Raw genomic sequence first — 25,848 nt, 5'->3', positions numbered from 1 at the left:
TATTTCAAATATTCTTATTGCCCAGTGTGCTTTCAGCTGTGTATGTTAAAACGTTTATTTTCAGTGTGGAATAAATGTATTCAAAATGTAATCATAAAAAATGGTAGGTGCGGTATTCTTTATTGACATAATATTTTTTCCCACTTACGATGGGGTTGCCGAAATGCAACCTCATTGAAAGTTGAAGAGCACCTGTACTTTATATAGTAAAGATAAATAACCAATGTGGGGTGGGCTTGAGCCCTTCATCCAAGTGTACTTTCACAAAGGACTCAAGCCCAAAACGTTGATTATGTATCTTTATCTTTGCTATATAAAGTACACACTTTGATCAGCTGAGTTTCTCCAGCGTTGTGTTTTTAACTGGAGAATTATTTGAAAGTTGTGGTTGATTGAGTATGAAATCAGGAATAGCGAATAGCAACAGGCTAACTGCTTCACGTAATGAGAACAGCTACCGTTTGATTTAACGGCTTGGCTCAGATAGTAGGTTCAACGTCTGACTGACACATGGCATCTCTTGAAAACTGGCCTTCACAAATCAGGGCCAGGTCCTCTCCTGGTACAGAACCGCTCTGCCTCTCCCAGCACAGGCTGCCCCTTGTTCTTCTGTTGGCAGTGCCAGTTTCTGGAAGATCTCACCGGCTGGCATGGCTACTCCTGCCCTGGGGAAAAAGGCACTGGTTGTCTACCTTATCAATGTCTCTTGTAATCTTGTGGACCACTGCTCATCCTTCTCCATTCCAAAGAGAAAAGCCCCAGCTCTGCTAACCTTGCCTCGTAAGACATAAAAGAGGCGAGTACTCGAGGAACCAAGTGAAGAGTCTGTAAACTAACCCACCGAGAGAGGTGACACATACTCAGGTTTTACCGGGAGAAATGCTGAGCGAGAAGGTTTCTTCATTACGTCTGAGGCAACCCATCTCTCTCAGGGGAAGCAGTACAGATTCCAGTGACCTTCAAGGCTACAGTTCTGTTGACAGTGCAAGGAAGCAGAATTCAGTGGTCAGAGAATAAGCGGTGGGGACAGTCAGCGGGTCAGTGAACGTCCCAGGTGGCAACTTAGTCTCGCAGCTGACGTGAAAATATTTGTGCAGGCAAGTTTTACTTGTGTAATTTAAGTCTTACGAGGCAAGGTTAGCAGAGCTGGGGCTTTTTTCTTTGGAGCAAAGAAGGATGAGAGGAGATTTGATGGAGGACTACAAGATTCTGAGAGGCAAAGATAAGGTGGACGGCCAGCACCTATTTCCCCAGGGTAGGAGTAGCCAACACCAGAGGACCTCTGTACAAAGTGAAGGGAGGAAAGTTTAGGGGAGAGATTAGGGGTGGGTTTTCTTTTAAAAATAGAGTTATGGGTGCCTGGAATGAATTGCCAGGGATGGTGGTGGAGGCTGGAACAATAGGGACATTTAAGAGACTCTTAGACAGGCACATGGATGGAAGAAAAATAGAGGGTTATGAGGTTGGAAGTTTAAGGTTTTTTTTGTAGGTGTATATAGGTCAGCACAACATTGTTGGCTGAAAGAATATAGGATATTATGGCACAGTACAGGTCTATCACAGCTACACTGCCCCACCCTGGAGGTATTTGATGGGGTACCATATGACACAGGAGGAGGTAATCAGGTCCAAAGACTATCCCTGCTCTGATTCTCATCATTCCCAGTCTTCCTCTTGTTCTTTGTTGTCTGTCACAGGCCTGAAAATTCCCGATTCTGCCACCAACCCAAGGGGTGATTGACATTGACCAATCACCGTGCCCAGAGCACATCTCCGGAAAGAAGGGGTGTGCAGTGGGAAAGGAGTGAACCCAGGAAGTCGCAAGGAGTTCATCAATCTTCTGCACAGACTGCTCTGGAGGTGGGGATTCTGCAACAGTGCTACCCGCAGGGTCACTGTAACGCCCGAGTAAACTGTTACAACGAACTGCACATCTCCCCAGCGCCAGCAACCCGGGTTCGAATCCAGCGCTGTCTGCAAGAAGTTTGTACGTTCTCCCCGTGACCTAATGGGTTTCCTCTGGGTGCTCTGGTTTCCTAGCACCTTCTTAAAAAATTACATAGTTTGTCGCTTAATTTGTGTACTTGGACACCAGAGGCGTCTGTAAATTTTATTTAAAATTTAACACATGCCACCCTTGCCCAGGGCATGTTTGGTGCAACAGTGCAGAAGAGATCGCTGCTCCATATTTAAACTGCCTTTTCCCTGCTGTGGGAGTGTCTGATAGGACAGTTCAAAGGCAAGTTTACTCTGGATCTACTCTGTTTTACCCGAATCGATGCTGACATTAGAAACCATTCCTGACATGACTAATCCTGTCATTCATTCGATGATCAGCAGAAATTTTCAGAGTAAAAAAGACTTATAAACCTTTACCATTCAGCCAGCTGGCGAGATATTCCGTCTTCATGGAGTAGCGATGTCCCAGATTGCGCAGAATAACTGGCTCCGTGCCAAGAAAATCATTCAGTGTTGCCGAATACAATTCACCATCTGGCAAAAGAGCACAGATCAAATTTCACTGTCGAGGAAACATCGGTAGTGGAAGGGTGTGTGAAATAACTCTGGGACTCCCTGCAACATCCAGCCTTTTTGAGTGAGCTCTCCTCAATGGGGCCAACGCACAAGGTGAAGTTCGAGAGACCACCATGTAGTGGGCTGAAGTTCGCTCCTCAAGCAGTCAAACTCTCTGACTTACCTCAGTGCTGAACCTCCAAATCTTTCACTGCTTTATCTGGTGGGTTAGTCTAGAAACACTGACCACTTTTAACAATGCCACAAAAATCAACTCAAGAGTTCACCTTTAAATCAGTTAATGACAAACCCTTTGACCAGCAGAACGTTTCTTCACCTTTACAATGTGACATACAAAATGTACAGGGGTCGTGGGTTAATTGGGCAGCATGGGCTTGTGGGCCTGATACCGTGCTGTCTGTCCAAATTTAAAAAAAACAATTGAAGATTTCAAAATTTAGTAATCTCCCTTCATCTCCTCAAGTTTTCCCAAACTTTTTATCTGGGGATGAATCATCGAGTTGGCGACGAGGCCTCTGTGAGCCTTACTCACGCACTGTAAAGCCTCTGTTAACCCATGCACAGGTCTTGGCAAAACCTCAGACTCTTGATATCGAACGTCAGAGCTCACACCCCCAACCCAGATCCTTCATGGCTTGTTTCACCACTTCAATATGTAATACTACGTGTTAAATTTCCCTTTGTTTTCTGCACAGCCGTATAATTGGTGTACCATCTTTTGCAGCTCTTTTCCCTTGACTGCCTTTATTTTCAGATGATATCCAGATCAATTATTTACAAAAGATTAAGTTCGGTCCACCTATGTACCACCTTCTCACTGACTCACACCCTCTCTCAAAGGTTCATTTTATATTCAACAACTTACCTTGTATTTATTCCCATGACATTTATCTTACTTGCTTTCTCAACAGATGCATGCTATCCACAAGCATTTTACAAACAGTGCGGAGAAACGATATTAGTATTTTGCAGATCTATAATGGTTCCCTGTTCCGCAGTGCCCCGATTTTAAAATCTGCACTAATCCCACATTAATCCCATTTAATTCTCCCGACATTCATATCCACTCCCCGACTTGGAGACAATTTACCGTGGTTCATTAACGGATCAGCCCATGGATCTTTAGGACATGAGGGAAAACCAGAGCCCGACACAGTCACAGTGAGAGCATGCAAACTCCACAGAAACCGCAGCAGAGGCCAGGATAGAATCTGGCTCTATCCACTACTGCAGTGGTTCTCAACCTTTTTCTTTCCACCACTTGCATCCCATTTTAAGTAATCCCTATGCCATTGGTGCTCTGTGATTGGTAACGGATTGTTTAAGGTGGGATGTGAGTGGGAAGGGAAGGTTGAGAATCACTGCAGTAGTGGATAGAGCCAGATTCTATTCTGGCCTCTGCTGCTGTTTCTGTGGAGTTTGCATGCTCTCACTGTGACTGTGTCGGGCTTAATTGTCACTTAAATATTTTGCTTGAGGAACATTGTCATTGGCCCATTTCCTTTGGAGTTATGAAACTGAGCACATAACAAGTCAATTAGGGACGATTAAAACAGTGGTTTTCAAACTTTTTCTTTCCACTCACATCTACCTTAAGCAACCCCTTATTGATCACAGAGCACTGATGGCATGGGGATTACTTAAAGTGGGATGTGAATGGAAAGAAAAACGTTGAGAACTGCTGCACCCCTGTGTCATCGATTGGAGCCATGTCATCAGCTCCATCCCTCGTGACTGTGCACAGAGATTAGGGCAAAGATGTCATAGATGAAACCATTGAAACCTAACTGCACTGTACAAAGATAGGCAGTGGAAAGAACTCTACCCACTCTCCACTGACCCAAATTCAATGGTTCCTCCCTCATGTCTTGTAGTCATTTTTCAATGCTAAATCAGGAAAGATCTGGTACGTCAGCCCCTCCACTGAAGGGCAAATTAATCTTTTAAAAGTAGAACAGTATGAAAAAGTCAACGGGGGGGGTCAACGTGCAAAAGTTTCCACTGCAAATCCGCACTTCCAACATTATTTGCAATCATCACTGATTCCTGTGGTATATTTCCCATCTAAATGGGAATGGAGGACCATCGCCTTCCCAAGATCGTATTATATGGCGAGCTCTCCACTGGCCACCGTGACAGAGGTGCACCAAAGAAGAGGTACAAGGACTGCCTAAAGAAATCTCTTGGTGCCTGCCACATTGACCACCGCCAGTGGGCTGATCTCGCCTCCAACCGTGCATCTTGGTGCCTCACAGTTTGGCGGGCAGCAACCTCATTTGAAGAAGACCGCAGAGCCCACCTCACTGACAAAAGGCAAAGGAGGAAAAACCCAACACCCAACCCCAACCAACCAATTTTCCCCTGCAACCGCTGCAATCGTGTCTGCCTGTCCCGCATCGGACTTGTCAGCCACAAACGAGCCTGCAGCTGACGTGGACTTTTTACCCCCTCCATAAATCTTCGTCCGCGAAGCCAAGCCAAAGAAAGAAATGTAATGTGGGAAACTGTTAACCTTGCATAATGATTAGCGCAACACTACTACAACGCCAGCAACCTGGGTTCGAATCCAACACTGTCTGAAAGGAATTTGCATGCTCTCCTTGTGTCTGTGTGGGTTCCCTTCCACCCTTCAAAATATACTGGGAATGGAGGGTAATTGGGTGGCATGGTCTCATGGGCCTGAAGGGCCTGCTACTGTGCTGTATGTCTGAATGAAAAGAAAAAAATTACAACCTTGTGCCCAAGCACAGGATGCTTGCTGGACAAGGGGGCTTGAGAGGTGCTTGGGAAGAAGATAAAAGATGAAGAGCCTGTTACTGTGCTGTATGTCTGAATGAAAAGAAAAAAATTACAACCTTGTGCCCAAGCACAGGATGCTTGCTGGACAAGGGGGCTTGAGAGGTGCTTGGGAAGAAGATAAAAGATGAAGAGCCTGTTACTGTGCTGTATGTCTGAATGAAAAGAAAAAAATTACAACCTTGTGCCCAAGCACAGGATGCTTGCTGGACAAGGGGGCTTGAGAGGTGCTTGGGAAGAAGATAAAAGATGGTGGTGGGTAAGCAATAAGACCACGATGCTGGAGGCCAGAAGTCATTATCAAGGGACCTGCAAATCTCACTGCAGAATTAAAATTTGTTTAATCATTTGGTACTGTATTAAGAAAAAAAAAATCCAATCCTAGGTACAATGACTACCTATCTACTAGGTTGTTTTAAAAACCCTGGTTCATTGACGTCTTTGGGAGTCTGCATCCTTTCTCAGTGAAACATCAAAGTCTGCAGACCCTGTGATTGCAGTAAAAACACACTGAAATTGCTGAAGGAACTCAGCTGGTCTTTCAGCCTCCATTGGAGGTACAGAAATATTACCAACGTTTCGGGCCTGAGTCCAGACCAATAGACAAAAAGTGTTAATTGGATACAAGAGGAAAGGTGAACATTAATTTTGGCTCCGTGAAAGGGAGAGAGAAGGACAAAGATGGGAAGATAGGAGAGCTTAATGGAAGCCACAGAAGTCAATGTTAATACCATCCAGTTGGAGGGTGCCCAGACGGAAGATGGGGTGTTGTTCCTCCAATTTGCAGGTGGTCTCAGTCCGGCAGTGCTTTAGACCACAGATAGACGTGTCAGCAAAGGAATTGGGATGGGGAAGCAAATGATGAGAGTCTTTACTCAGTTGGATTATAAGACTCCAGTCCCCTACCAATGTAATTATTAAAATGGTTGTTGGTTAAGTTTGGACTGTCGTGGTTCAAGGAGGTTACTCAGAACCTTCTCAAGGGTGGTTAGGAATGAGGAATAAATCTGCAACGACAGGCGAGATATCTGGGACTCTGCCGAGTTGTGTTTTCCTTTCTTGGCTGTGGGCATTGTACGTTCTGATGGTTTATACAGGGAAGCAGAGGGACGGGAGAGGGCGAGCATTGTGTTTGGAAAGTATGCCAGTTGTTTGCATGGGTCAGCTTCCAGAAGTAATCAAGTGGAACAGGAGCTGACAGACAGGATAATTCATACACAAACACCACAGCTGTGTGTGTAAACGCGTCACGTTCTCGAGTGTCAGTAGCCTCCTACGCCTGGCCCTCGAAGCCTTTCATCTGGTCAAGTAGTTCAAGGACAGGACAGGGAATGTCAGCAAGCTGAGATCTGCTTGTACCTTGAAGAAGGGTTCAGGCCCGAAATGCTGACAACACATCTTTGTCTCCTGCGTTTGCTGAACGACCGGCTGAGTACCTCCAGCATTTCGATGCATTTTTACTACAATCACAATGTCTGCAGACTTTGATGTTTCTCTCAAACACAAGCACTGGACGTTTTGATCAAAGCCCCTCGCACTTCACCTCCTGCACCAAGCCCTCACCCCTCGGGTTTCACATCTGTCCTTGACAGGGGTTGCTCTTCCCAGAAACAATTCACCCTCGATGGCCCAAAACTCGCCTTCGGCCCCTGACGTTGAGCAGGCGGAGGTCCTGCCCGCTCCCAACATCTCCACTTGCTCTGCAGGCAACAGCAAAGAATGGGGAGGGGGGTTGGGGGGGGGGGGTTGGTGGTTGGAGAATCTCTCTCCAGCATTGCACGATACCCCACAGGGCGACGCAATTAGCTTTCAGTGAAATAGAAGCACTTAATTGAGCTTGAACAAAAACAAACAAAGTACAGCAGAACCATTATTCTTATTTTGCACTGGAAGTTTCAGGTTTCAAGAACTCATTAACTCAACTGAGGATTAGCACCGTCTTGCGATTGGCTGAGCCACAATGCAAGCCTGAAGGATGTACAACATTCAGGAAACTTGAGCTCGGCTAAGTGAATCGTTACCAAAGCGCGATGTTTAATGCATCGAAGGATGAGCAAAATAGCTGCTCCAATGCAACTCCTTCCCCCACCCCCCCCCCCCACCATTTGCCCCTTGGGTCAAGTTCTCAGAGAGTGCCTGTGCATGAATCAGAAAAGGTTGGTTTGCAGGTGCAACAGGCCATCAAGAGGGTAAATGCCATGTTGGCCTTCATTGCTGGAGGGATTCAATTGAGGAGCAGTGAGGTTCTGCTGCAACTATACAAGGTCCTGGTGAGGCTGCATCTGGACAACCATGTGCAGTTCTGGTCTCCTTACTTGAGAAAGGATGTTACTGGCTTTGGAGGCGGTGCAGAGGAGGTTCAGGCTGATTCCAGGGACGAAGGGGTTGGCCTATGAGGAGAGATTGAGTTGTCTGGGACTGTACTCGCTGGAATTTAGAAGAATGAGAAGAAATCTTATAGAAACGTTTATAATTATGAAAGGCATAGAGGTAGGAGAGTTGTTCCCATTGGTGGGGGATATCAGAACTAGGGGACATAGCCTCAAGGTTCAGGGTAGTGGATTTAAGACTGAGATGAGGAGGAACTCCTTTTCCCCAGAGGGTAGTGAATCTGTGGAATTCGCTGCCCGTTGAAGCAGTGGATATATTTAAGAGAAGGTTAGGGAATTAAGAGATTATGGGGGAAAAGGCAGGAGATGATCACCCATGATCTCATTGAATGGCGGAGCAGGCTCGAAGGGCCAGATGGATGACTCCTACTATTTCTTATGTTCTTAAGGAGAGACCTGGCACAGATTGTGCACCAGGCACCAAGTACTCACCCACTATCAGACCGGTGTGACCTTTGGAAGGATCGTACGGGCACTTTCCCTTTCCACCTTCCACAGCCGCTTTGTTCAAAGTAAAATTCCGCACATCCTGTTTAGAGGGGGAGAATATTAATGGCCCTTCCTCAGAAAACACTTCAATCCTTTCCTCACACTGAGGAACCTTCTTGCTCATCTCAACAATATTAACCTATGATCAGACCACATCTGACATTCCATCAAAGCCCAATCTGCCATACTGCCAGGATCTGGGAGATGAGGGAATACCGGAAGGAATGTCAGCTGAGGAGAAACTGCTGAAAAGATTGATAGCAAGATAGAAGCTAAGGTGAGGGTGCAGAGGAGATTGGAATATAGGTCTTATGAGACAATGTTAGCAGAGCTTGGGTTTTCTCTCTGGAGTATAGAAGGATGAGAAGTGACTTAATAGAGGTCTAAAAGATTCTGAGAGGGATAGATTAGATAGTCAGGGAGTAGCAAACACCAGAGAACATCTGCACAAAGTGACGGGAGGAAAGTTTAGGGGAGACGTCATGGGTAAGTTTCTTTTTTACCCCCCACGGAGAGTTGTAGGTGCCTAGAATGCATTGCCAGCAGTGGAACAATAGGGGCATTAAGAAACTCTCAGACAGGCACATGGTTGAAGAAAAAATAGAGGTTCATGAGGTAGGAACGGGTATGTTTTTTTGGTAGGAATATGTGGGTCGGCACAACTTCGAAGGACAACAGACCTGCACTGTGCTGCAGTGTTCTATGATAGGATGGTGTTTAGGGGAGAAAAAAAGGAGGAAAGAATCAACACAAGGCAGAAGACAACTTATGTCAGCTTTTGGTTACAGCAAGCATTCTTGCCCAAAAGAGGGTACTCACAATGTATGTGCACTTGGGTTGGAAAGCATAGGTCCCACAGGTGTACAGGTGGGTGTGATTGAACGTCTGCAGGAAGCGAATGTAATTGAAACAGTCGGTCTGGAAGGAGAGTAAAAGCAAACAGGTTATTCCACTACCAAGGCAACATTCATCGTTCAGCCAAGGATTGACTTATTGTAAAGGTGGTGACCCCCCACCCCCAAATCAGGTACAGGCTTAAACTTGGGTGATGTGGAAAAATTAGCCTATACAGCAGGAAGAGAAACCGGAACTTCATCTTGACAGTTTACCAAATTGTTGATATTGTGTAAACAATCGGCAGGAGAAGCTCAGGGGGTCTTGCAATGTGGTGGGGAGTGGATGGAACAGAAATGTTCTCGCTCCAGGGGAAAAATAACAAAACAAAAAAAAAAAAGCCCCAAGATGTTCTACGATGTCAAATATGTTTCCACATTGAGCAATGGAGGGGAAATCATTACTCTTTAGCCCCATTCAGACTGGCTCTTTAACCCAGTAATTAACCACCAATCTACCGGTTAAACGTGCCAGTGTGAATGCTCATGAACTGGCACACAGGCATCAGATCGCTCCAGGGATGAACCGCCTAAGGAGGGTGTATCATCATCGATTCATTGTGAATCAGTGGGAAAGGTACAGGGACTATGCAGGATGTCACTGCTGGAGGATAGGTGCTCTTCTGCTCTGGGGTGCCAGGTGGTGTGATGCAGAGAACCGGCTAACATCGGTCCAGTGTGAACGGCAAAAATAGACTATGTTGAAACGGTTCATTGAACCGCCAATCTACCGACGTGAAAAGGGTTTTTGATAAATTCCCATGGAGAGTGGGAAGAGGCCAGAGTGGAGGGTCATGGGGGAGGTTACACAAGCAAGGAGGGATTTGAGAACAATTGGAATTTTAAGGTGTGGGTTGAACATCCCCAGAGAAAAGGTCTAGTCTGAAACAAGACACAGGTCAACTGTCGGGCTTTCCCTGATTGATTCTCCATTGGCTGCTAATTTTGAATGGGTTCGTGCAATGCTGCTACAATACCAGCGAATCGAATTCGCATCTGGCGCTGTCTGTAAGGAGTTTGCATGTTGTCCCTGTATCTACGTGGGTTTCCTTCTAAACAGACGTGGGTTGTAGGTTCATTGGGTGGCCAGAAGCACCTGCTACTGAGCTGTCTGTCGATATTTAAATTGAGATGGGGGAAAAAGAGGCAGGGGAAGAAAATGAGAAGGGATTTAATGGTGTTGAGTCACGTAACGTGTTGCAACAGCACGCTTCGGTGGAGAGTGGGATTAGCAAACAATACCCAGATTTTGGTCAGCATAGTGGCCACCAACTCCAGCTCACACAGGCCCAGGAACAGGCTGGGAAAGGCACTGAGGCGCACAAAGCTCCGAGCCTTCCCTGCCGCTATCCAAGATTCTCTGCCCTAATGAGAAATGACAGTTATTCTCCTCAGCTTGGCAGACCTCCAACAGAAAGCAGAATGCAAAGAAACTACAGGCCGACTTATCGTTACACAGCCCAGGCTGCAGTGTTATGCTCTGAGCTGCGTGTCTGCAGTGTGACCCCATGATGTCCTTGCAGGCTTTGAGACACAAACCTGGTTGTTCTTTCCCTTCTGAACACAATCCATCTTTTTCTCCAGTGGGGCCCTCCAAACGATCTGTTTCAACAGAAAGAGCAAAATAATTAGCACAGGAACCCCAAATGAATGACCATTTTTTCTGGGACCTTTTGATTGCCCCAATTCTCTGCAACTTGTTTACACATCAGAAGTGCTGGAGAAACTCAGCAGGACCTGCAGCGTCCATAGGAGGCAAAGGTACATAACCAACAGGTCTCTACAACCTGCGCCAGAAAAGCCAACCGGTGGAAAGTGGTTCTCTCTGGATTAACGGCTCCTCGAAACCAGATTGCTTGTTCTACGGACTCTCCTTGCAGCTTTAGAGGGAGATCTGAAGAAGACCTTTTCCCATCCAAAGAGCAGGGAGAGCCTGCAAACTCCCTCACAAACAGCACAGGTCAGGAAAGAACCCAGAATGCCCGCAGGCAGCCTTGCTAGCCACTCCACTGTGGACCCCCCCCCTCCCAATTCTTCAGAAGGTACAGTTGCCTGAAGGCCACCACCTCTAGGTTCAAGAACAGTTTCTTTTGTAGTGACTGCCAGACAGATGTTATGCAAACCATTAAAAGAACACACTCACACATTCTTTAGTACAAAAAAAGGCGTTGACATTTTATTATTCCCTTCACATCCACCTTCTCTTCTCCCTAGACCCCGCGATTCAGCGTAAACCACCATGCTCTTCGAACTCCCTGTTCCGGCCCACCAATTTCCCGCACGTCACCCTGGATCTGTCATCAGCCGTGACCGGCTCGCGCATGCTCATTAGATCGCCGGTGGTGAGTGACTGTGTTCTAGGCCTGCGTAAGTACATGACTACGTCAGCTATCAGGCTCTTGAACCTCCCCTTGTAACACTAATCACGGATGTCCAACACCACATAAAGGGATGTCTGCATCAATGCACCAGAATAACTGAATATTTATTATCCATCTATCTTCTCCATTCATTTTCTCTAAAACACCAAACATTTCAGCATGAATCCAGGCACGCATACTATTGTAATTTTTTTTTTACAACTATCTGTTCACCTGCATAAGAATTTTGGAGTAAACATATATCGTACAATATGTATGGCAATAAACCTGTTCACGTTATTACGGAAAGGAGAAAAACACACTGAAATGATGCAAGAACTCAACCGGTCTTTTCAGCGTCCATCGAAGACAAAGGTACACTGCTGATGTTTCAGGCCTGAGCCCTTCAAAGTAGAAGAATGAGCCAGGAAGTCTCAGAATTCAAACAATGGGGGAAGGAATAACAAAAGGGGTTAATTGGACACAAGGGTTAGATAAAAATTTATCATGTTTGTGCAAAAAGGGAGACAGAGATAGAGGAAGGTGACCGGGGTGGCGGGGTTTAACGAAAGCCAGAGAAGTCAGTTAATGCCATCTTGTTGGAGGGGGCTCAGTCGGAAGATGAGGTGTTGTTTCTCCAAATTACGGGTTGCCTCAGTCTGTTATTCTGTTTATTCCTTGAAAAAGGGCTCTGGCTCGAAACGTCAGCAATACAGTTTGTACCTCTTTAATCTGGCGATGTGGGACCACAGAAATTGACCCCTAAGGGAACCCTCTATATAAACATATCAAAGGGAGAACAAAGCTTAAAACAGGAAATAATACTGTGGGGTGGAACTAAAGGTTAGCGTTACGCCTTTATAGCCCCAGCAAATAGGACATTAGTACAAACTCCCGGCAGAGAGCGCGGGACTCAAACCCTGGTCCCGACCGCTGGCACTGTAAAAGTTGAATCTGCCACCGATAGAACTCAAACCCGGCAGATTCGATCTTTACAACGCCAGCGCGGGACCGATATTCAAGTCTCACTGTAAGGAGTTTGTACTAATGGTGGCAGATTCAAATGTGCCAGACGTGGGAATTTCCAGATAAAAGAGGTACAACTGGTATATCTTTATCTCCTAAGGATGCTGAAGACCAGCTGAGTTCCTCTGGCATTTCGGTGTGTTTTTACTACAAACATGGCATCTGCAGACTTTCATATTTCACACATTACGGAAATGATGGCTGATGACGTGGCTCTAATTTTAATATTGTGTTCCCCTGTGGTGAAATTATTCGTCAGCAGGAACAGCTTCTCAATATCCTGAACCCAATCGAATCACCACACAATCATTTGGAATTCTGGGGACAGAAACACAAGAGGAAATCTCGCCACATTTGTCAACGCTCAGTTTAGCACCACATCAGTCATTCTGGAACCCGAAGCCTTAAATCTGGAACCTAAAGGACTTGAATACAATTTTTTTTAGGCACGAGGGAGTTTGCAGATGCTGGATGTCACCAAAGACCTCCCGAAAATTTCTGCAGGTGTACCATGGAGAGCATCCTGTCTGGTTGTATCACTCTCTGGTAAGGAGGTATCAATGCACAGGACAGGAAAAGACTCCAGAGGGTTGTAAATTTGGCTAGCAATATCACGAGTACCAGTGTCCACTACAATAAGAACATGCACAGAGGCGGTGTCTTGAAAAAGCAGCCTATCCTCAGAGGCACTCCTCACCCACCCTACTACCATCGGGAAGGAGGTGCAGGAGCCTGAAGGTGAGCACCCAGCAACAGGTTCAGTAAGAAACAATGACCACAATTTTTGCGCTGAAACAGGAGCGACTGCAGATGCTGTGGTTGAAGTTTTAAAAAAAAAAGCACGATGCTGAGCAACTCAGCAGGTCAAACCGTGTACGTTATGTAGCAAAGATGAAGAAACATAACCGACGTTTCTGGCTTGAGGGTCCTTCATCAAGGAATGGGCAAAATGTAGACAGGTGCCTACAGTTTGGCGGGGGGGGGGGGTGGCGGGGGGTAGAGGAGCACAGGCCAGAGGTAATAATAACCAATGTTTTGGGCTTGAGCTCTGTCTGCATAAATGACAGGGATTTCTCAGTGGCCAACCATTCCAATTCTGCACCCCACTTCTGCACTGACATGTCTGTTCATGGCCTCAAGCTCTGTCAAACCAAGGTCACCGTAAAATGGAGGAGCAACACCTAATCTGGGCACGCTCCAACTAGATGGTATTAACATCCATCTTCTCTGGTTTCTGCGGGACGACTCCCTCTCTTCCGCATCCCTCTGTCTCCTTTCCTCCAACCCTGCACCTCCTTCCCTCTCCATTCACAGAGCCATCTCCCCCCCCCCACTTGCTTGCTGGTATGCCCTCCCTCCCTTTCCACCTTTTACCTCCTGCCTGTTGGTCTACGCTTCCTCCACTCCCACCTTCCTCCACCAATTTGTTCAGGTGCCTATCTATATTTTGCTCACACCTTGATGAAAGATTCAAGCCCAAAATGCTGGTTGTGCATCTTTATCTTTGCTCTGTTCTGCTGAGCTTCTCCAGCATTGAGTTTTTAAACACAATTTTTTCAGTTGGTTCGCAAACTGGCCATCATCTTGCTGGCTAGAATTGAACTGAGGGGCTGAAAGGCCTAATGCTGCTGTGATATTCCCAGCATCCTATTATTGGCTAGTGTTAACTCACGGTGCCCAATGCAGGGGGACTGAAGGTGAGATAATGTCAAGGTTTGCTCTCGCCACAATGCAAGGGGTCTGAAGGTGAGATAATGTCAAGGCTCGCTCTCGCCACATTGGAGAGACCGAGATCGCAATCAGCTTTTGAAAACAACCCCACAGAGACATTAAAATGTCATCTGGAGCAACATTCCTCAATTGCAACAGTGGGAACACTTCACGTGCTATAAAGCAGGCCACCCAAAAAGGACAAGAACAATGTCATTTCAATGAAGTGAAACACAAAGTTCTGCAAACGCCGTGACTGTAGACTAAATGCTGGAGGAATTCAGCCAGTTTCTTTGCTCATTCCTTGATGCAGGACTCAGGGCCGCAACGTCGGTAATCTATCTTTACCTCCTCTAGAGGCTGCGAGACCGGCTGAGTTCCCCCGGCATCTCTGTTTTTACTCATGTCATTTCAATGCCCAGGAAAGCAATTGTTGTGGGAGCTCTTTCCTTACCAAGATTCATTATACACAAAAGACAAACTGTTCGTCTGAAGTTGAGTACATCATGAAACATTGACACAGTTCGATATAAAACCACTCAATGAAGTGCGTGCTTGGTTCAGTGAGGTTAAATACACTGAAGGAACCTGTCTGGACAGATCAGAGCTGTTGGAATGTGCACATCCACTGTGCCCCCATGTCTGCTCCAATCAAACAGTCTGGCACAGCGCTGATGCACCCCCCCCCCCCCGCACCCCCTCCTCAAGACAGAGCAAAACACCACCACTTGCCCAGCGGTGCTCTCGAATTCGAGCCAACATTGCTAAAATTAAACACTGCAATTAGGCTGCTATTTAAAACGCAACCTGAGAGGGAGAGAGCATGGCAGAATTGGATTTAGCTGTAATTTAACACCGCCAATCTTCCGGAAAAGCATCTCCTATGCTGATAAAAGCCCAGCATCTCTTGTCCAGTGCCAGCAGTTGTACAACCAAAACCATTCTCTTCTGAAACGTTCCACTGGTCACATATTCACGGTTTTATCAAAAGTTATTAGAAAACCCTTGCATTATGGCAGCAATGCGGGGGCAAAGTTGGTGTAGCGGCTAGTGCAGCACCAGCAATTGGGGCCAGGGTTCAAATCCCGTGCCATCTGTAAAGAGTTTGTATGTCCTCCTCGTGCCTGCGTAGGTTTCCTCCAGACGCTCTGGTTTCCCCCCCCCCAAATCATTCAATAAGTACCAGAGGTGGTTGGTCAATTGAGCTGGAAGGGCCTGTTACCTTGGTGCATATCTAAATTTAAATAATTATGGCCATTTGGCCCACTACATTCATACTAGTTTCCATCAGTCCTTTCATTAGCCTGCATTTCTGTAACATATTCATTCCCATATGATCAACTCCCCTTCTAATTCCTCTTAACCACTCACCTACAAATTCACCTTAGCACAACATTGTTATTACTGCAACAGCGACCCAGCACTGTTTGTACATTCTTCCCCCGTGCCTGTGTGGGCTTCTGTTTTTCTCCCACCCTCCAAAAACATATAGGTTCATTGGTGTCTTTGTGGGGCATAAGAGTGAGGGCTGGAAGAGCCTTATACCCCACTGTATGCCTAAACTAAATTCTCAGGGGTGTTCGTGATGTTATGCATGTACTCTGACAATAAATCTAAATCCAATCAAGACAATTGGTGATCTTGATGGGACTATGGAGAAAATAAAAGGCAATCAATTGGAACAGTTTCTTGATGGTCGACATGGACTCAATGGCTCTAGTGGCCATTTCCCATGTTGTATGACCATACGATAACTGACTGACAAGTCCCAAGCACACAGCAAGCAGGGTCAGTGCATCAGACAAGACAACTCACCACAACCCCCACCCCCCCCCGCACCCCTTCATCCCCACTTTATTTCTCTCCTACCGAGAAAATTTTTAAAAATTTAAAAAATATTTTATTATTTCAGTCTGTGGGCATGCCCCCCCACCCAGGGGGCCATATGGTTGAGAATGGCAATTCCACATGATACTATTTAGAACAGTCCTCAAACTTAAAGCCCATTACGTACTACATCCCAAGTGCACCATCAGGGAGAAAAGTAATGAACTTTTAATAAACAGCAAGGTTGGTGTGGCGGTTAATGCAGCGCCAGCGATCAGGACCAGGGTTCAAATGCCGCGCTGTTTGTAATGAGTTTGTACATTCTCCTGTCTGCGTGGGGGGTCCCCTCCTCCCACCGTTCAAAACGGACCGGGGTGTAGGTTCGTGGGATGTAGATTGGGCAACACAGTACTCATGGGCGTACTCTGCTGTACGCCTAAATTTAAAAACACTAAAATGAATAATATAATAAAGTAGAGAAACATTTTAACCTCCACAAAAATGGTATTTTACCTCCTGAATGCTTGGTTACTTAGGGGTGGCACGGTTAGTGTAGTGGCTAGCACTACGCCATTACAGCGCCAGCAACCAAGCTTTGAATCCCGCGCTGAATGTAAGGAGTTTGTACGTTCTCCCCATACTTCTGTGGGTTCCCTCTGGGGGCTCTGGTTTCCTCCCAGCCTTCAAAACCTACAGGGGTTGTTGGTTGATTGAGTGCAATTTGGCGGCATGGGCCTGAAGGGCCTGTTACCGTGCTCTATGCCTATATTTAAAACTTCCCATCAAGTTCTTCCAATCATTGAAATAGCTCTCTCATGTTCTGTTTATGGCCTCCCTTAATCAGTAGGAATCATGTGCTTTATCCACTACCCACAAACGAGTGAGGCAGACGGAGGCCCCGGTCCGGGCAGAGAGTTGGAGGCGGCGGCCCCAGTCCGGGCAGTATGGGCCGACCTAGGAGGGGAGGCAGGCCCCTCAGCCCGGGTAAGAAAACTGCATAGGAGAAGGCCATTCCGATATAAAACCTACGACCCTAGGACCTCGCTCCCACGTCCCAGCTTGCTTGGCCACGGCACACGAACCATGGGTGTAAAGGGTGGGGCCAGTACTGTGCACACTGCACTCCACCTAAAGGCTCCTTTGCGCAGGCCCGAGGACAGGTCCACGTCCTCCCCCTCCACGTGTCCCGCATCGGACTTGTCAGCCACAATCGAGCCTGCAGCTGACGTGGACTTTTACCCCCTCCATAAATCTTCGTCCGTGAAGCCAAGCCAAGAGGAAAAAAAGAGAAACATAATGGCAATTTTGTTCCTACCTTGATGAAGGGCTCAACCCTGAAACGTTGGTTAGGTATTTTTACCTTTGCTACATAAAGCACACTATTTAACTTGCCGAGTTTCTCCGGAATTGTGCTTTTACAACATACTGGCAATGCTTACCTAGTGTCACTGTTACGGTCCTAACTCCAAATAATGCTTCCTCTGGGCCAAGGACAGGTCACTGGGCTGAATTGGGGTAGGGAATGATTAGAGTTGAACACACTGAATGGTGTGAAGGACAGAGGGTAAATATGGGAATCCCTTTTTTCGAGTTCCAATCTGGCCATGCATTGTAAAGAACTCGGAACAATGTCTAAACAGGCTGTGGGGATCTGCTGAAAACCTAAACGCTCCTAAGGGGTACGATAGGATGCTTTTACCAGTGGGAGAATCTTGAACAAGGGGGCATAGTTTCAGGGAGTTGGTCATTTAAAACGGAGGTAGATAGAAATTTCCTCATGCAGATTCTCTGAGACGATCTGGAGCTTTGTGGAGGCAAGGTCAGCGGGGGGGGGGGGGGAAGAGTTGTATGTTTGAAGAATTGGGGAACTGAGGGCTATGGGGGAATGGCACAGAGAGCATTTGCGGCAGATAAGCCACGACCTTATTGAACAGCAGATCAGGCTTGAGGAGCCTATTCCAGCTCCTAGTCTTTGGCCTCTTGTTGACTGAGTCTCTTCCCTAGTGACACCTTTTGAGGCAAGGAAGAATTAGGCAGCAGGAAGTGAACCTTGAATGTGAAATTTTCACAATAAAATGAGGGGAGAAACAATAATTGAAACCATGTTAAGTGAGGTGTTCCTGTACATATTGTAACCCACAGTGCTGTTTCCACCCCCCACCCCCCCCCCACTCCCCACCGCCCTTCAATGCATTGTCCACTGACGCTACTGGCTGAATGACATTCATTATTTATTTATTGTCCATCAATCTTTTGTAAGACCATAACACATGGTAGCCAAAATACCCTATTCAGCCCATCGAGTCTACCCGTCATTTAATCATGAACTGATCCATTGTTCCACTCAGCCTCACTTTCTCCCCATAACCTTTGATGACCTGGCTAATCAAGAACCTATCAATCTCTGCCTTAAATACACCCAATGAACCGGCCTCCACACCCCCTTGTGGCAATGAATTCCACAGATTCATCCCCCCACTGGCTGAAGAAATTCCTCTGCTGCTCTAAGAAGACACCATTCAATCCAGAAGTTGTGCCCTCTTGTCCTAGACCAGGGGTGGCCAAACCGCGGCTCGTGAGCCACATGCGGCTCTTTGACCTTTAATAGGCGGCTCGAGGAAAATTCAAATATTCTACAAATTTCTACCCCCTCGCCTGCCCGACTCGCACTGCCGGTCTCCCACCCACCTGACTAATTTTGTAAGGTGGAAATCTGATTAAAATATCTCTAATTTTTTTGTTTACTTTTTTTTTTACATAATTCTCTTTGCGATTACTGAAACTAATACAAATTAACAGTTTAAAAACTCCATGCATGAATATTATTGCATTTAATCTGCATTTTTATATAATTTTTTTGTAATAAAATGTGTATGTAACAATAAAAACGTGTGTGTGAATTTTGTTCTTGTCCTACAGCTCTGAAACATCTGAGCTTTATCGTTTGTGGCTCTTACATTAAGCAAGTTTGGCCACCCCGTCCTAGACTCTCCCACAACTACTCTGCGAATGCCTTTCCACAATGAGACCCACCCCCTCATTCTTCTAAATTCCAACTAGTACAGGCCAGGAGCTGTCAAAAGCTCCTCATATGATCCCCGGAATCCTCCTTATGAACTTCCTCTGAACCCTCACTAACGCCAGCAAGTTGGTTGGTGTAGCGGTTAGCGCAATGCTAGCGATCGAGTTCGAATCCCGCGCGATCTGTAAGGAATTTGTATGTTCTCCCCATGTCTGCGTGAGTTTCACTGGGGGCTCTGGTTTCCTCCTTCCATTCTACACTGAGGGTGTAGGTTAATGGGGTGTAATTGGGCGGCATGGATTCATGGCCCGAAATGGCCTGTTACCGTGCTGTATGTCTAAATTTTAAAAAAATTAGAGGATCACAAAACTGCTCACAATACTCTCAGTGAGATGTCACCAGCGCCTTGTAGACATTCTCTTTCTAATCTAATTCAACGTATGCTATTGAAGATTTTTTTTAAACAAAGTACGAATTTTGGCGTAGGTTACAGTGTACAATGGATGTGACAATAAACTTTACATCATTATTCTGCTCTCATGCTTCTAAGGGTGGCGACAGACTTATTTAACAGACACCAACACAAGCTGTAGCTCAAATACCACCCAACCACCCCCCCCCCCCCACTCCCACCACACCATAGTCAAGTGTTACTGAGACTGCTTTACAGCCCAAGTGTTGCTCACCGCGTCTTTCACCTCCACCGTGATGTCCTCCGTCCAAAGTGCAAACACTGCCTCTCGAGCACCCACATACAGCGCCTCCCCATCTTCATCCAGGCGCAGGGTGGTGTAATTGAAGACTTTGGGTTTTGAGAAGCGTTTCACCTCTTTCACCACTGCAAGAGAAGAAATCAAGCCTCTATTTAACCATGCAGCATTTTTTAAAATGCACACTGGCTACAAGCGTTTAAGCCCTGCGGATGGGTAGGGGGGAAAATTCCAGACCAACCCATGCCCAATCCCAGCTGGATTTAGAGCGATCGTGGAGCACGTGGAATAGAACAGTGTAGGAGGGTGGCTGTGTGCTCATCACCCATAGTCCACAACTGCTCAAATCCAGTGAAACAGACCATCACACCTGATGCCCCAGCGACATGATCTATGGGAATTGTTGTCTGAGGAGGGCGCGCAAAATTCCATCCCGCACACACCATCTTTCAGCTACTAGAGCAGTGGTTTCTTTCCACTCACATCCCACCTTAGGTAATCCCTATGCTTTAGGTGCTCTGTGATTCGTAAGGGATTACTTAAGGTGGGATGTGAGTGGAAAGAAAAAGTTTGAAAACCACTGTACGAGCGTAAAACACCGAAGTCTGCAGACACTGTGGTTAAAGTAAAAACACAACGCTGGAGAAACTCAGCAGGTCAAACAGTGTCCTTTATATCATAACGGTAAAGATACATAACCAAAGTTTCACGCTTGAACCCTTCATACCTTTTGTGTTTTAAAATCTTAATATCAGTTGCTCCCATCGGGGAAGAGATACAGGAGTATCAGAGCCAGTACCAGGCTGAGGAACAGCTCTTCCCACGGGCAGTGAGAATTCTGAATGAATTGCTCATACAAACCCTCTAAGGCTCTACTATTTATTAAACAATATAAATAATCTTCACACACATACGTTATATATGTATGTTCAATAGCCTTTTGGTCACCCTTGGGCAAAGTGTAGTACCTGTTTAGCCTCCCAATCAAGGTCACTGCAGATGGTGGATGTATTTTTTTACAAATAGATTCTACAAATTGGAGTTTATGGTTGTAAAACACTGGGCAGATCAATCTGTAGATCAGTCGCCAGGGTTAACCCATCCAGTGTGGACACTGCAACTGAAGGCGGCAACAGGAAACCACTTCAGTATTTCTCCCCTTGTATAATCATGAACTCAGCAGCGACTGTGGTCTCAGCTCAAAGATGGAGTCTTCATCAAAGAAAAGGCAACAACTACAATTCAGAGGGTCAGAGACACGATTGCCCACTCTGAATGGCAAGGCACCTGAATGATACAAGTACCGCATATGTATCATTTGTCTGTATGTGCATCATGTCTGGTCGTGTGCTTGCAGAGAACGCTGTTTCGTCGGGTTGCACTTATACGATCGGATGATACTTGTGCTTGTTGGTAGCCTCATTACGATCTCACAGCGATACACGTTTTACACATTATACCCCACACCATCTCCCCAAAAGGCACCATTTCCTCTACCCCATGCACTTTCCTGTTCATTCTTCCATTACCTGCTGCACCATGCATCGGTTGAATTGCCTGGATACCACACTAAGCTTTTGCGCAATTGCAAAAATTTCATTTCATTGCCGCACATTCTAGAGCAGCCATTCTCAACCTTTTTTTTCCGGTTATGGACTTCCTCAGACTCTGCACAGTTTACAGGGCCCCCTTCCCTGTGAAGCGGTCAGGTTTTGGTTTCTTCTGTACTTCTACCAACTGCATAAGAAACATCAAAAAAAATATTGATGCTACATGAGATGAAAAAATAACAAGGCTTTTACTTAAATGGGTTATGGCCCTGTTGAGAATAGCTGCTCTAGAGCACAAGCCTGCACACTAGCAGACGACAGCCACATATCACAAAGCTTATAAACATATTCCATGCCATTATTTATTAAACTCCAGACAGACTATCGATGAGGAACAGACACACGTGTGAACGTACAAACACCCCACAGGCCACTTGCTTCCTAATCCATATCGTGCTATGCACATTTTCTCTGATGTTCTGAATTGCCGTGTCAACCAGCACAGCTGTGACTGACTCAATTGGGTCTTTAATCTTAATTTCAGAGACACAGCACGGTAACAGGCCCTTCTGGCCCACGAGCCCGCGCCGGCCAAATACCCCCATGAGACCAATTAAATCCGAACATCTTTGGGACGTGGGAGCACCCAGTACCTTAAAGAGAGCACAGATTCGAACCTGTTTGTTTTGTTCAACATTCCAAATAGGAAGAAAACTGGAGACCATCAGTAAAAGACAGTTAGAAAGCAACGAGGGAATCCAAGAGCCATCCAAGAATGATAGAGATGTGAAATAGAATATAGAACATTGCAGCACAGTAAAAGCCCTTCGGCCCATGATGTGCCAACCTATAAAACATTCAGGTGCCTTGCCATTGGATGTGGGCAATCATGTCTCTCCATCTGTCATGATCTTTGACCCTCAGAATTGTAGTTCTTACCTCTGAGCTGAGACCATCGTCAATGTTGAGTTCACGATTATACAAGGAAAAAATACTGAAGTGCCCACACTGGGCAGGTAACCCTGGTCTTTGATCCCAGATTTATCTGCCCAGCATTTTTTGTTTTACAACCATAAATTCAAATTGTAGAATCTGCCTGTACAAACCTATATATACCTACCCAAAAAAACAGATCCTCCCTACCTCATAACCCTCAAATTTTCTTTCATCCATGTGCCTGTCTAAGAGAGGCCCCTACTGTTCCAACCTCTCCACCATCCCTGGTAATGCATTCCCAACACCCAGACTCTGTGTAAGAAAAAATACTTACTCCGGGATTCTCTCCTAAAATGTCCTCCCTTTACTTTGTACAGATACCCTCTGGGGTTTGGTACTCCCACCCCTGAAAAAAGGTGCTGACTGTCTACCTTATCTATGCCTCTTATAGACCTCTATTAAATCACCTCTCATCCTTCACTCCAAAGAGGAAAGTCCCAACTCTGCTAACCTTGCCTCACAAGACATATTTTCCAATCCAGGCAACATCCTGGGTAGATCTCCTCTGCACCCTCTCCACAGCTTCCACATCCTTCCTGTAATGAGGTGACCAGAACTGAACACAATTCTCTAAGTGTGGTCTCACCAGAGATTTGTAGAGCTGCAGCATCACCTCACAACTCGTGAACTCCATCCCCCCCCATTGAATGAAGCCCAGTGCACCATAGGCCTCCTTAATTAACCTACCAACCTGCGTAGGCACCTTGAGAAATCTATGGATATGGACCCTAAAATCCCTCTGTTCATCCACACTTTTAAGTATCCCACCATTAACCATTTACTCTGCCTTCAAGTTGTACCTTCTAAAACGCATCATCTCACACTTATCCAGATTGAACTCCATCTGCCACTTTCCCGCCCAACTCTGCATCGTGTTTAGATCCTGTTATAACATACGACAGCCTTCAAAGTCATCCACACCTCCAATCTTCATATCGTCCACAAACTTACTGACCATCCCTTGACTTCTTCGTCCAGGTCATTTATTAAAAAAATCACAAAGAGTAGGGGTCCCAGAACAGATCGCTGAGGAACTCCACTAGTGGAGGTGGATACTAGGGGCTACTTGGGAAACTGATCCTGAAACCCACATCACACTGCACTGGGAGCAAAATTCAATCACAGGGAGATTCAGCGTAAATGTGCCAGCATGTAAAATGTTACACGGATAGAGATGCAGAAACACAAACAACCCCCTTGGCTCCGATCATTACTCATCTGCATGAATCTCAATCACCAGCTCTAGTTCTGTAGCCCTCTGTGCTTTGATGGTTCAAGAGCTCGTCCTTCACATTTTAAATGTCGTGTGAGGATCCGCTATCTCTACTGTCCCAGGGTGATTAATGAGGCAAAGACACAGAGCCTCTCCTGGCTCCTCAAAGTGTTTTAGCTGTCCTGCAGCGACTCTGGATCAGGCCTCACCATCTTCATAGAAAGTCCAAAGGGGCGCAATGCTGTTTCAGCAGCTGCAACCCGGATTCGAATCCGGGTGTTTTACGTTCTCCCTGTGACTGCGTAGGTTTTCTCCCACCCTTCGAAAAAAAAATGTACGGGGTTTGTAAGTTAACTGGGATATTCAGACGCTATGGGCTCATGGGCTAGAAGAACCCATTACCGTGCTGTATCTCTAAATTTAATTTTAAAAATCAACACTCTTCTCTTGTCTGGCTCAGCCTAGCTCCACCAGGGTTTCTGAAACCCAACTTCATTGCGGTTGATGACGCCTGCTAGATTCGCACTCACTGTCCTCACCACCGGTACATGGTGCTGGCATCTCCAAAACGCACCCCCACCCCACCAATAGCTTTGCCCCTTTCAACAATGCCTTGGTCACCCAGAGAGACCAGGCCAGCCACCAAAGGCCCCAACCAACCTTGAGGTGGGTCATTGGGCCTCAGCTCCCTTCTCAATGTGCAAGGACTGAAAGGCTCAGCCCAAAGGGGGACGGAGGGGGTATTTCCTTCTCTGTGGCTTCACACGCAGTGACAAAAGTACAGCCCCTCCCCCACTTACAAGCACTGTTCCCTCAAAGCTGTGGCGTGCGTGCGTGCGTGCGTGCGCGCACACAGCTTGTGACCAGAGCACAAAAGGGTTACCTAAAAGAATGTAGTAATTAATAATAATACTTCATGAAAATAATCACTTGGCTGTTTCTGTTATTTCAATCATATTTGCATTATATTGAAACATGCCAATACAGTTTTATTAGCCACGAGAGATGGCCTGTGCTAAAATGATCTTGCACCAATTCAAGTTTACAGATGCACGTGCTTTTCGCGCAGGAAAAAAATTTGCACACCGCCAGATTTTTGCGCACATTGACCACTTACAAACTAGAGGGAACTTTGCTTACAAGTTTAAAGCTACTGCCAATATCTGCAGATAGAGATTATTTAAATTTTAAATTTCGACGTACAGCACGGTAACAGGCCATTTCATCCCATGAGGCCGTGCTGTCCCATTTAAGCCTACACCCCTCAGTACATTTTGAATGGTAGGAGGAAACTGGAGCTCCTGGAGGAAACCAACATGGGGAGAACCTACAAACTCCTTATAGACCGCATGGGATTCCAAACCCGGTCCGGTCCCGATCACTGGTGCTGCGAAGGTGTTGCACTTAACTGCTACAACAACCATGTCGTTGGAACAGACGGAAGAGTAGCAGCATGGCTACAGACCCAAGCCAACGCGGGCCTGAAACTCCCAACGGACGCGGGCCGGAAACCCCCGACATGCACGAGCATTTCTCTCTCCCATTTTCATAAATGCTTATAGCTCAATCGAGGCATTGAGTGGATTACCACGTGCTGGGGGGAAAAAAGATTCTGCTGTGACAGCCACTGATAGCAGTTAACAGCTGGCTGCCCTTGTACAGATGTGCACTTGGACGCAAGAAATACAAATACGCCTGCCCACCACAATGAGATCATGGCTGATCCTGACTCAGCCTAATCCCATGGTATCCAAAAAACCTATTGATCTCACACCTTGAACTCTTTCAGCGACTGAGCACCCCCATCTCTCTGGGGGAGACAATTACCGAATGTGTACGAAGAAATTCCTCATCTCAGCATCCACTGCTGACTCGTTTGATTTGGAAAATATATGAGACAAGGTTAGCATTTCCCTTTGGAGCAAATGATGAGAGGTGACATAATGGTAGGTCTTTAAGATTATCAGAGACACAGATATGAGAGACACTCAGCCTTTTCTTTCTTGGGGGTGTGTGGGGGCAAGCAGCAAACACTAGAGGCATCAGTTCAAAGTGAAGGGAGGAAGGTTTGAGAGAGATACGAGGGGCAAGTTTTTGTTTTCAGTTTCCACATCCTTCCTGTAATGAGGTGATCAGAACTGAACACAATATTCTAACTGTGGTCTCACCAGAGATTTATGGAGCTACACCACCACCTCACGACTCCTTTTTTTTAAAATTTTTTATTTTTCACATCATAAATCACATTAGCCATGATATACACTTTTACCTCACGACTCCTGAACTCAACCCCCCTGACTAATGAAGCCAGCGTACTATTAGCTAGCTTCT

The 25,848-nt window shown here is 46.1% G+C and overlaps 1 protein-coding gene across 2 annotated transcripts in view; it reads right to left on the bottom strand.

The window, feature by feature from the left end:
• Positions 1-25,848, bottom strand: part of sema4c (sema domain, immunoglobulin domain (Ig), transmembrane domain (TM) and short cytoplasmic domain, (semaphorin) 4C) — a 71,903-nt gene that overhangs the window by 28,257 nt on the left and 17,798 nt on the right. For both annotated transcript variants that reach the window (XM_069918014.1, XM_069918015.1), the window contains exons 2-6: positions 19,735-19,886; positions 10,643-10,705; positions 9,030-9,128; positions 8,154-8,250; positions 2,377-2,493 (exon numbers count right to left, since the gene is read on the bottom strand). In XM_069918014.1, the coding sequence (XP_069774115.1) occupies positions 2,377-2,493; positions 8,154-8,250; positions 9,030-9,128; positions 10,643-10,705; positions 19,735-19,886 (528 nt within the window). The remainder of the gene's footprint in view (positions 1-2,376; positions 2,494-8,153; positions 8,251-9,029; positions 9,129-10,642; positions 10,706-19,734; positions 19,887-25,848) is intronic.

Source organism: Narcine bancroftii, chromosome 2 (assembly GCF_036971445.1).
Source record: "Narcine bancroftii isolate sNarBan1 chromosome 2, sNarBan1.hap1, whole genome shotgun sequence".
NCBI lineage: Eukaryota > Metazoa > Chordata > Chondrichthyes > Torpediniformes > Narcinidae > Narcine > Narcine bancroftii.
This window is presented reverse-complemented; position numbering and strand designations above follow the sequence as displayed.